Source organism: Ambystoma mexicanum, chromosome 7p (genome assembly GCF_040938575.1).
Source record: "Ambystoma mexicanum isolate Mex_15411 chromosome 7p, UKY_AmexF1_1, whole genome shotgun sequence".
NCBI classification, from domain to species: Eukaryota; Metazoa; Chordata; class Amphibia; order Caudata; family Ambystomatidae; genus Ambystoma; species Ambystoma mexicanum.
Window position 1 is genome coordinate 5,844,004 of NC_090939.1, and position 12,124 is coordinate 5,856,127.

Here is a 12,124-nt window from a genome sequence, read left to right on the forward strand (position 1 = left end):
ACAGTGACTTGGGAAAACCATTCAGTCGTGGGCTGGTAAATGTTGCTGCCTATTTTGAGGCTCTAGGTTTGCAGTTGGGCATGCTTGTGGTGCTAGCATTCCTGGCGACTTTGAGCACTCTGCTTGGTGTTCTTATCATGCCGCTCGTTCCAGGGCCATGTGTGTTTGGCTCTTCTGGGCTTGCTGTGTTCTTTTTACTTTGTGCTTGTCGATCTCTGAATGTCTGCCTTCCTCCTTGTTTAGGGTTTGACGACAACGCGTGCAGCGGAGATCCTTGCCCGAGATGGTCCCAATGCACTCACGCCGCCCCCCACCACTCCGGAGTGGGTCAAGTTCTGTCGGCAGCTTTTTGGCGGCTTCTCTATGCTTCTGTGGATCGGGGCAATCCTGTGCTTCCTGGCGTATGGCATCCAAGCGGCCACGGAAGAGGAGCCCCTCAATGACAATGTATGTGCTGGCGCTGTGTGAGCATTTTGGGGGGGTTCTTGATGTGCTTCATGTCCTATATACTGCACTGGTTCTTGCTTGGTGTGCGGTGGCCCATTTGTATGCCAATGGAAGGCATGTGTGGGTTGGCTTAAATGCTCCCTGTAGCCCTTCCTGGCTTCATGGTGCGCTCGCTATTTTGCCAGTGTCCTGTGTTTGATTGCCACATGGTCTGTACTTGGAATGTTTTCTCTTAACTGTATGGACTTGCTGGGGCCATGAGTTTCTGGGAGTGCCGTGTGCTCATCTCTGTGCTCTCTTGCAGCTGTATCTTGGTGTGGTGCTGTCGGCGGTCGTCATAATCACTGGCTGCTTCTCCTACTACCAAGAAGCCAAAAGCTCCAAGATCATGGAATCCTTCAAGAACATGGTGCCGCAGGTAAGCAACAGTGCATGCAGCGCCTTGGTTGCAGGACTCGCAGCGCACCCGCTTCCAGACTGAAGTGCTAGCCTTGTGCTCATACCTTGCTGTAGCGCCACTAACCCTTGGTGATCTCTGTTCCAGCAAGCCCTCGTCATCCGAAGCGGAGAGAAGTTGAGCATCAACGCTGAGGGAGTGGTAGTGGGGGACTTGGTGGAGGTGAAAGGTGGCGACCGAATCCCCGCCGATCTGCGCATTATATCTGCTCACGGGTGCAAGGTAAGGTGTAGATCTTGCATGCAGTTGGCTTGCTCCTCATTTGGCACAATTGTGGGCTGGGGGGAGGCGCGAGTGGTGTTGATGGCGCTTAGACTGTAGGATTTTATATTGGTCCTTCGGTGGGTTTTTTAATACATTTTTTTGATGTGGTAAAACAAAAGGCTTTAATATAAGCATTGCAACATGTTGGGCCTGCTCGTCGCTTGCAAGAGCATTTTGCATAAAATGCTCCTAAAATGGAGGGTCACTTCTGCTTTCCTAGTGCTGTCTAGGGGTGATGTTGGTAATAAAAGCTTGATGTCTGGTTGGATGTGTTTTCATACCTCTAGGGGAGAGAGACACTTGCTGGTTGGATGTGTCCGGGGGGGGGGATCCCTGAAGCCCATCAAGTCCAACAACCGGTCGTGAATGTCCGTCCTCCCAGTGCATCCCCCGGGAGGCCCCACCAGGATGTGATTGTTTAGTGGAGTCCCTGCTTCACTTCCTCAATCCACCTGCCTGCCCGTGTCACGAAGGAATGTCCCACTATCCATGCCGACTTGTAGGGGCCCGTCTCTGTAGGGGGGGGGGAGTGGAGGGGCTCATATCAGTTCTTCTCATGTATTTCTTAAAACATTGCGACCCCCCCCCTGTCCTTTTCACACCTTTTGCTCCCAGGCCCCCTGCCCATGCAGAAGTGGCTGCTCCTATTCTGAATGAGTGTTCCAAATTCGGCTGGGTCCCATCCTGCTTTGGCCACTGCTTGTTTCAATACTGCTTGGAACTGATACCTGCTGAGTCCACTGCCGTTCCCATGTATCACAATTGCCCGCCGACCTCCGGTCGGATATCTAGGAATTCCTGGGTGATGCATCTGGGACAGTGGTCCTTCTCTCTGATGCAGTTGAGGTCTATTGCTCTCCCCTTACCTGCCTGGTCAGTCTTGGATTTTCTTAACATTCTGGACATGTCCTTGGTACCCATACTAATATCGCTTTTTGCCAGGCCATCTCCCGCTGTCGTGTTACGGCCACTAGTTACCCTACCCTGAAGGCACCATAGTATGCCAACGCAAATGCTGCCCTGAACATTGCTGTTTGATATATGCTACTACATGTACTTTGCAATACTTTTTACAGGATCACGAGTTTCCCAAAATTCAGTGGCCTCCTGCTGTCTGTTTTTTTTTTTTTTCCCCTCTAACTTTGCCCAACTCTTCATGGCATACTTTATTCTAGGGCTGTCGGTGGGATCTGGTACACCGGCTATCTTTGTGGTGTATGCCGCTGCAGCTAGGTGTGCTGCCGCCCTTCTTCTTTTCCCCTTTGGCAAATGCCCCTTCCAAAAATTCACATATTTTCTCTGAAATTTCCCGCACATCTTGCACTCCTGTTTCCACCAACACATCTTTTACATGCTTGTCGTACTGCTTACCCGTTCTGTACATTAGGGCGTTCCTGGTCAGCTTGTCTATGACCCGTTCCATTTTCTGTGGTTTTCTAATTTCTTTGGAGTTGACCTTGTTGTCGACCGTTCTTTCCTTTCCAGTGCTTTTAACGGGACCCATGCCTTCCGTGGCGTGGGAGTTCTCTCCCTGTCGGCGTCCGGTCTCAGCTCCCTTAACCTTTCCCACTGAAAATGAGATACGGCGTCAGCCACCACATTTGCTTCTCGGCGATGTGCCTCGCCCTTATGCATACATTACTTTTTAGGCATTCCAGTGTGATGGCTCTCATTAATTCCAATACTATCGGACATGATGTGCTCCCTTTATTCAACACGTGCACCACTGCCATGTTATCCGACCATACTGCCATCTCCTCGTTCAGTTCTTCCCATGCGCACAATGCTACCCAGATTGGAAAATGTTCCAGCAGCATGATGTTCTTCGTCCATTCTGCCTCCTGCCATGCCTTTGGCCATTTTTCTGCACACCACCCTTTTCCTAGTAGTGCACCAAAACTGCCTGCCGCATCGGTGAACAACACTTTTTTCTTTCTTCGTTTATGGGTGAGTGCCAGATGACCGACCCATTGAAAGACCTCAGGAATTCTGGCCAAACTTCCATGTCTCTCAATTCCTCCCCCTATCCTGACTTTGGTGCCCCATCATGGTCCCTCTCGATCTCAGCTTGATGCTTCTTTTATACCTTGTGGTATGACCCTCCCCGCAAAGTTTAGCTTTCTTGCTAGTGCTTTCAGTTCCCACAGTAGCCTTGTTCCTCCCTTTTTAGATCTTTTGTTTTTAGTAGGTCTGCTACCATGTCCTCTGGGATCCGGCATACCCCCCGCCTTGAGTCAATTTCTATCCCCAGGAATTGAATAATCTGTGTTGGGCCCATTGTTTTTTCCCCTGCCAGTGGGAAACCCCACTCACTTGTTATGTCTACAAATGAGTTGCTTTGCATAGTTTTGATCCTTTGGGCCCTAGGAACATAAAATCATCCAGATAATGCACCATCCTGGCCTCCCCCATTTCTTTTGTGACTGCCCATTGCAGAAATGAGCTTACCCTCTCAAAGTATGCACATGAGATGGCAAAACCCATAGGTGGACATTTGTCGATGAAATATTCACCCTCCCCTCCCACTGCATACATAGCCATTTCTGAGATTTGCTATTGACTGGCAACAGCCGGAAGGCTGACTTTCCACTGCTTCTTGGAAGTCTGAGTAGGCGCTTCGCTTTGTGGAATGCTGTCATTGACAGAAGCCCCGGGGGGGTATGATAGATGGTGGATTAGTCTGTATTCCCCTTCCTCCTTCTTTGGGACTAGCCCAAGCGGTGAGCACATGAAATCTTTAAATGGCAAAACCGGAAAAGGGCCCCCGATCCTCTTTCTGGATTCTCTTTGTTTTCCATCGCCGATTTTAGGTTTTTGCGGATATTCTGTGATCCTTGCCCTGTAAATGGAATGTTAAAACCTTGTCTGATCACTTTTGCAGCTTCTTGGTCTGGGAATGCTTGGAGCCACCCTTCCATTCTCTCAATTTTAACTGGTGTGGCCCCCTTCCTGCCCCAGCCCCTAATTCCGCTTCTCGTTTCTGTTGCTGGGTGCTGTCGCCCTTGTGCACTTGGAGCTGCTGTGGTCTCCCCTACATTTCTCGCACTTGTGGCTGAACTTGCACTTCCAGCCCCAGCTGCATGGTACCCCTTTTTCAAAATTTCAACATTGCCCTGGCTCTGCCCGTGCTGCCAAGTGTTCCCGCTGCCTCCTCCCTGCCTAGTTGGCGGTAAGCTGCTCTGCCACCCTCTCTGTGAACCATATTGCCTGCTCCGAAAACTTTGATCCCTAGCTCTGCATAGCTATTTTCATATCTTCTGTTATTGTATCTATAATCAGATCTGTAATCATTCTGCCAATACTGTCTCCTCTGCTGCGCTTCCTGGTTTCCCATTTTTCTTTTAATACATTAAATATGTAGAGGCTAAAATTTTCTTCGTCCCATCCCATATCTGGAAAGCAGTCCATTTCTTTTCTGAACACGTGGTCCTATTCCTGCCATGCATCCCCCCCCGAATGCCTTGTATACTTTTAACACCCTCTGTTGATATGCGACTAATGCTACCCTGCCCTCTAAGAATTTCTGCAATAGAATTGTGGACATTATCTGGAAAGCTGACATCCAGTTGTCAAACAATTTTAGTACTGTTCCCTCCTCAGTAGACCTGTTATCTTTTATGTCCTCTATTACATTCATCCCCCTTTTTTGACAATCTAGCAGTGAAAAAATATCACACTTTTCTCCATATTTTTTCCTTTACCTTGTCATTTATATACCAAGCCATTGCCTTCATGGACCTGCCCTGTGCATCCTTTTCCATTTTTGGTCTGCCATATTTAGTCATGATTGGTCCCCCTTTGTCTGCTGTAACTGCCGCTGCTACCACTGGTGTTGCCACCCCCTGTGGTGGGTTCCCTGCCACTGGTACTGCTGGTGCTCCACGGTGCTACTGGCTGTGGATTGGTACCTTGTGGTACCCCTCCTGTGTTTGGTATTATCGGTGCCCCCTGTGGTGCAGGAACCGGGGTCCCCTATAGCCTCTACCCACCCCTGCCACTGGTTTGGGCGACTTACCCGTACCTGCGACGCATTTTTGTAACCATTTTTCTCCCCACATCATTTTTCACAGTACCTTTTTTATTCTTTTCTTCCTGGGTGCCTCAGGCTGGTCCTGCAATCTCCTTGGCTCTTCTCTCCTCCTCTGTCCTTGTGGCACTGCATCTTCTCCTTCACTGCTACTGGGCTCCACAAACAAAGGCAACATTACCTTTGCCCTTTCCTCTTTTTGCATTACTTCCAGAACCCATTGGGCCCCATACTCTTACTCTGCATTTGCCCATTCACTGAACTCCTGGGCCCTTATTGCTCTTTCTTCTGCCAATCTTGTCTGAATTCTTCCTTTATGCTTGGATCTGCCGCAGCTTGTGCAAGTCTGTATGCTTTCTTTCTGCAGGGCTGTCCTTTGTCCCACACTTTCACTGCTGTGCGCCAATATTTGCCTCTTTGGCTCGTGCTTGCTGTGAATTGGACTGCCGAGTGTAACCCAATGTTCTGCTTGCTCTCTTCCAGTCGGGCCTGCAGTGATTTCGCCTGCCCCTTTAAGCCAACTTGTGCTTTGGAATTAATGTTCCTCCCCCAGCAGTGTCCTTCCTGCACGTTCCCCTTGTGCCTACTCGAGCGTTGGCTGCCCCTTTAAACCTGTGTCTGCTTTGCTGGAAGAATTTCTGCCCCTCCCCCCGTGGAGGTAGCATGGTCCCTAGGCAACGGCCCAGGCACAAGTAGCGATGTTTCCGTTGTCTGCGTGTGGGCAGGGCAGCCCCTCCTTCCTGCTCCGCTGGAGTCCTGTCCGATCGCTGTGTGCCCTCTGCCTCCCCTGGGCTTCCTTGGAGTTTCTCTCCGATGGGCTCCCTGGGTTCTTCGCTCGTCCTTCGTGTCTTCGCCTGGACCTGCTGATGGATGCCCTGCGCGGCTGGTGGATCCTGCACTCTCTCGACACGGCCCACAGACTTCGCTTCCCGGCGCTGCTTTCCGCCCCAGATCCTAACTCTGGGCACGCCGGCTGGTCCTTCCGCGCAGACTTCCGGCTTCCGAATTGGATTCCCGCACTGCAGTCCGCTCATGGCACTCGGCGGTCTTCTCTGCACAGCTCTGGCTCTGGTAGGTAAAACAGAGATGCTTTAGAGGAGAAACCTGTACCGAAAAGTGAAAGAAAAAACTGTAAACCCGCAAGAGTACAACGTTTTCCTTCCCTCTTTTCCAGGCCATAGGAGCTTGCCCGAGAGAGGTGAGCTCCTTACCTGGTTTGCCTCATAACTTTTCCTGGGGCTGCTTAGACCGCAACCCCCCTCCCCCACCCACCCCTTTGTTTTCCCTTGGGGCGGGGCAGGCTACCCCAGCCCCTGCTGTTATCCCTCACACCTTTCCTTGGTGCCATTTCCTGTGCTTCCTGCCCCTCTTGAGTTGTGGGCGCCATTTGGAAGCCCCTCCTCTCGGCTTTTGCGCCATTTTCCCCCCATCCCATGCCTAACCTCCCAGGTCCTTTATCGAGCCGTCCTTCGGACGGCCCAGGGCCTGGGACAGTTGTCCCCTGAACACCCCCAAGCTGTTAGTAATGGACCTGAGCATCGCCTGATTATGCACAGGGTGTGGAGCTGCTGCGGGAGGGGCCTGTGCAACATTGCATGGAACCTTCTGTGGTTGGGGGGGGGGGGTTCTACAAGGTGACCTGGTACTACCGGTGCAGGTGTGGGGAACATGCCAGCCAAAATGTAGCCACCCTGGCAAAACCCGGATGCCCACGTTTTACCAACAGTAGGAGGTCCTGGGAAAAGGGACTTGAACAAGTATAGTGATTCCTGAGGAAGTTCGGCAGCTGTACCCAAGTCACTGTGGCTGCCACTTGGGCCAATTGGTGCATTTGGAAGCTCAGGGGCAGCGAACGTGTCTAATACTTGAATGTATTGGGAGTTCTCCCACAAGCAGTCCTGGCCAAAGTGAGACTGCCAAGTCCTGGCCAAAGAAAGGTTGTGCCAAGTGTAGGACAAAGTGATGGCATTTCATGTAGAGGTTGTGAAGCTTCCCAAGGAGATGCAGTAGGTCATTGGGCCAGTCTGTGCCCATGTGTATGAGGGATTGGTGCTACTGTGGCATGTGAGGCGCATGCTGGTAAGACTTGCACATTGAGGCTGCACCTTAAGCGAGAGAGAGCGGAGCTGTCTGGGTGAAGAGCTGGCAAGTGGGGCCGACTTGCCCATCGCAGGTTAGAGTACCGCAGCAGGGACTTATCCTTTGCAGGTTCAGGCTGTACTTTCCTGTGACTGAAGTGCCTGCCCAAAATGCCATGCCTACGTAGGTGCTGGCATACACATCAAATGCAACAGTCCAATCATTTGGGTTTCTGAAAGCTTTTTATTTTTACTGTCTTTAATGGGGTCTTTTTTGATCTCGCCTCCAACAGGCCACTGTGACTGACTGCCCTCCGCCTTAACCCTGAAGTGGTAAAACTTTGTTTCGGCCGAGCAAGTACTTACTCCGCTGGAGTGGACTTGCCAACAATTATACAGTCATCTGTTGACCTGTCCTCCCAGAGAGACTTCGGGCCTAATTCCCAGAAGGGTTTTATAATGGCAAAACCCCATTGGAATACGCTCTGTGAATTGGGCCCTGGGCCTATTAATATGCTTTCGTATGCATTTCCCCTGAAAAATCAATATCAATCTGAATCTGCTTTTCCTACACCAACGTGTGTGTATTCCAAGTCGGAAGCCACTAAACCTGTTTGTATTTTAACGCTGAGATGGGAAGTCCATCTGGGAGCATCATCCGTCCCTTGGGTTGGCGCTGTCTTGTCGTAGGTTTGCTTTCGTGCCCAGTGCTTCACGCCAGTGGGGAGGAGTTGATGGGATGCCAACCTGGGCTGGCTGTCCCTTGCATGCATATGGGCACATTGGGTTGAATCCTGGTATCTATCTGCCTTTACGCCTCTGACTCTACCCTGGACTCATGGCCTGCCTTTCCCTTTTTGTTGTAGGTTGATAATTCTTCCCTCACTGGAGAGTCCGAGCCCCAGACCCGCTCACCTGATTTCACCAATGAGAACCCACTGGAGACCAGGAACATTGCTTTCTTCTCAACCAATTGTGTGGAGGGTACGTATTGCTGGAACCGGCCCGAATGATGGGGTTCAGGTAGGTGGGTGTAGATGCTGGAGCCATGGCTGGCGTGTTAGTTTGAGGCTCTTTCTCTAGCTAGATGGGTGCTGCAGAGAGTCGCCTGTGCTTTGCTGAATAACTGCCATGTCTGCGGATCAGTGTCTGGATGTCTGCAGATCAGTGCATCGGCACCCTAGACCTTGAGCCACATGGGAAGTGCGTGTCTTGAACATGAACCGCATGCACACAACATATACCCAATATTGGGGGGGTAACTCTTACTGATGGGGGTATTGGGGAAAACTCTCCACTATTGAATGGGTGCAACTTGCAGAAGGTCTCGTAAAGAGCACCAGTGAAGGGCCAACCGGGACCAAGAGGTCATGACCTGCCATGGAGGTCCTAGTGATGGCATAAGCCCTCCTTATACAACCAGGACTCGCCCCAAGGTGACATTGTGGGGGTCTTCTGATGGAATATGCCATTGCCGCCTGACTAAAGCGAAGGACATCGTGCCGTGACTTGTACTGCTCATTTCAATATGGTTATGTCTGTCTCTTTTGTCCCCAGGCACTGCCCGTGGCATAGTCATCAGCACCGGTGATCGCACAGTGATGGGTCGCATCGCCACCTTGGCCTCTGGTCTGGAAGGGGGCCGCACCCCGATCGCCATCGAGATCGAGCATTTCATCCACCTCATCACGGGGGTGGCGGTCTTCCTGGGGGTCAGCTTCTTCATCCTCTCCCTCATCCTGGAGTACAGCTGGCTGGAAGCGGTCATCTTCCTCATCGGGATCATTGTGGCCAACGTGCCAGAGGGACTTCTGGCCACTGTCACGGTAAGACTTGTGTTGAAATAAAGGGGCTGCCTGCGTTTCTGAAACCCAGAGTGCGACACATGGGTGATCAGCAAGTCTCTTGTATTGCTTCTTGATCAGATGCACTGGGATACAAGAATGCCTCCTGGCCGCAGCTTGGAACACCCAAAGCCAGTGGCATTGTGTTAAGAAGCCTAATATATTGCCCCCAGACCCCTCATTCCATGTATCGGCAGGGAATGTGTGAGCGGGCCGTGGTACGGGCCCATTAGAAAGAAATCCCGGCTATGTTGGCCTTTGCCGGCGAATGCTGTCTGGCGCGCAGTGATTGGTTGAAGATTTTAAATGGGTTGTGCGTGGTGCACCCTCACTTGGAGGGTGGAGGGGAACCCCAACTTCACCAAACCTGGACTTGAGCACCATGCCATAGTATCATAGAGCACTGGGGCATATCTGACTACACTACCATGCGGGAGTCCACTCACCCCACCACCCATCCCCTTTGAGTGAAACCATGCATCCAGCTGCTAAATGAACTTTACCTTGAATTGTGTGATTCTCTTCACACTGAAATGAAAAGATGCCTTACCGGGTATTCCAAAGTGGAACATGATGTGCGGGTCTCTAGTTAAATTGTCAGCCTGTTGCTCCTTAATGTGTTCTGGAAGTTTGGGTCGAAGTGGGGCTGCAGGATGAGCGTAGGTGGTCGACACCTCTTCTCCCCCCCCCCCCCTCTAATTACTGCTGTCTAATCTCTATCCCAGGTGTGCTTGACCCTCACTGCCAAAAGAATGGCGCGCAAGAATTGCTTGGTGAAGAACCTAGAAGCCGTGGAGACCCTGGGCTCCACCTCCACCATCTGCTCTGACAAGACCGGGACGCTCACCCAGAACCGAATGACTGTGGCCCACATGTGGTTCGACAACCAGATCCACGAAGCGGATACGACTGAGAACCAGAGCGGTGAGTGGGGCAGAGGAGGGGCTAGCTAAATGTGTGGGAGTCTACCTAGTATGAAGGAGACCTGGGTGGGGGGGGGGGGGGGTGTAGGTAGCGCACAATCACAATAAGATAAAACCGTTGCCCATTCCTAAGGAGCATTGGTGACCAGCCTGGAAAATGCAGCCATGTTGAGGCCATTTTTCAGACGCCGGTCCTGATCCAGCTTGCCCAGATTCCTGCAGGGCGAGCTTTACTGAACTTTTGCCTGTTATTCAGCCTTGAGGCAATCTTGCTTCCCTCTATCCCTCCTCCAGCATTGGGCCCTTTGTAACTACCCTCAGGTTCTACGCACCTCTTGCCCAGCCGGACCTTGCTCTAGGGGCCAGAGGGCCCACGCCTCCTCCCATGGGCCCCACGTCCGTGATCTGGCATCCTTCCTGTTTACTTGCTCGAAGTGGTGACTCCAGTTTCCACTCCTGCCCAGCGAGACCTTTCCTGTTTATCCACTCCCAGCACGAGCAGGGAGTTCCCTGACTTTTTTGGCCCTAGAAGGCGGCTTGCACATCTTTTCAGCCGAAACGTCAGCCGCACACAGCCCCAGCGTTCCATGGGCCTTTCGTAATGCTGCACCTATACCTCTAACATCTTATCCAGACGTAGACCAAATATGAGGTCAGACCATAGCCGGGCATAGGAGACCTACAATCAACGTCTCCTCTAACTATACTCACATTCTGTGTTTTATGGACTTAACTACATGGTTTCCTGTACTAGCGTTTTGTTTACGCCTTGGACACCTATGAACAGTTTTTTTTCACTGTATTTTAGATGTAATTATGTGTTTGTTCAGTACTATGGTTATTATGAATTGTTATGCAGATAATAACACTTAAATATTTTGCAAAAGCATCAGCGAATTAATAATAAAAAGCTGAGTTTTTTTAAGTGAGATGTGTTCATTAGCAGCAAATGTTAGTTTCTAATGATGGTTGCCCCATGAGGATGGGCTTCCAAAAGGGTTTAAACCAGTTTGCATTTAAATGTCTTTGCATGCTGTTGAATCATAGAAGGTAGGACAATTTCCCCCCCCCCCCCCCCCATTATAGATGTTGAGGTCCAGGGGCTGCTATTGGCCTCGCCGTAGCTGGACTGTTCACCTGGCACAGACAGCATGCATATGAACCGTCTCGGAACAGCCTGGCCTCTTAGCCTTGTCTGAATATTGTTCTCCTTTTTGTTTCCAGGCGCTTCATTTGACAAAAGCTCTCCCACTTGGGTGGCCCTGGCCCGTGTGGCTGGCTTGTGCAACCGCGCAGTTTTCCAGGCTGGCCAAGATAACACGCCTATTCTTAAGGTACGTGCAGAGAAGGCTGCCGTGGCACAGCTAAAATTCTACATCTGAAAGCCAACCCGCTTGCCTCATAACCTCACCCCCGAAGCCTAGTTTCATGTGTGCTCCTGCCTGAGGGCCCCATACTGGCCAAACCTGTATAACCAACCGTGCTGCTGCGTTCGGCGGCCTCTTAACCCTGCAGCAAGTGTACAGGCTGGCCTTCTGTGTAGGGATGGGGGATTGGGAGCTGTGGTGGGATCGCATGCCAAGCAGAGTTTCTCGTGTCATCTGCTTGCCATGATTCTGCTGCATGGCCGAAGGCTGGGTATTGGGTGGCATGCTTGGTTGTTGTGGGAGCACTGGCAGCAGTGTACAGTGGCAGGACCTGGCTGCATGCACTCATCGGCTGATGGCTGCCGCATGGCTGAGCCAACGCTTCTGAGTTTGAAGGCGCGGTGTTGGTGCCACTGGGGTCAGAGTGAGCAGTAATGGCAGTGCTGCTTTGCCTGCTCTGGCGTGTGCCAGTTCTGTTCACCGCAGATGATGGATGGTAGCGATTCTTTGTGCCGTTTTTAACCACTGGAGTGGTGACCCTTGCAGCCACTTATCTCTTCCCCCCCCCCCCCCCCCCCCCAGCAAAAATTCATATGCAGTAAAAATAAGATCAACGACAAGTAGTCACTGGACCCACGCCCCCACCCCCCCCTGCCCCGCCCTCCCACCAGCACAGGCCCGTGTTCTCCTCTGGGATTGCAGTGCTGCTGGACCGCT

General features: G+C 51.5%; 1 protein-coding gene across 1 annotated transcript in view; it reads left to right on the forward strand.

Moving 5' to 3' along the window:
* The window catches only part of LOC138525606 (sodium/potassium-transporting ATPase subunit alpha-1), a 58,234-nt gene that overhangs the window by 14,393 nt on the left and 31,717 nt on the right, over window positions 1–12,124 (forward strand). Inside the window, exons 4-10 of the mRNA XM_069635647.1 lie at window positions 244–447; window positions 752–865; window positions 992–1,126; window positions 8,140–8,257; window positions 8,831–9,099; window positions 9,843–10,041; window positions 11,265–11,374. Of these exons, the coding sequence (XP_069491748.1) occupies window positions 244–447; window positions 752–865; window positions 992–1,126; window positions 8,140–8,257; window positions 8,831–9,099; window positions 9,843–10,041; window positions 11,265–11,374 (1,149 nt within the window). The remainder of the gene's footprint in view (window positions 1–243; window positions 448–751; window positions 866–991; window positions 1,127–8,139; window positions 8,258–8,830; window positions 9,100–9,842; window positions 10,042–11,264; window positions 11,375–12,124) is intronic.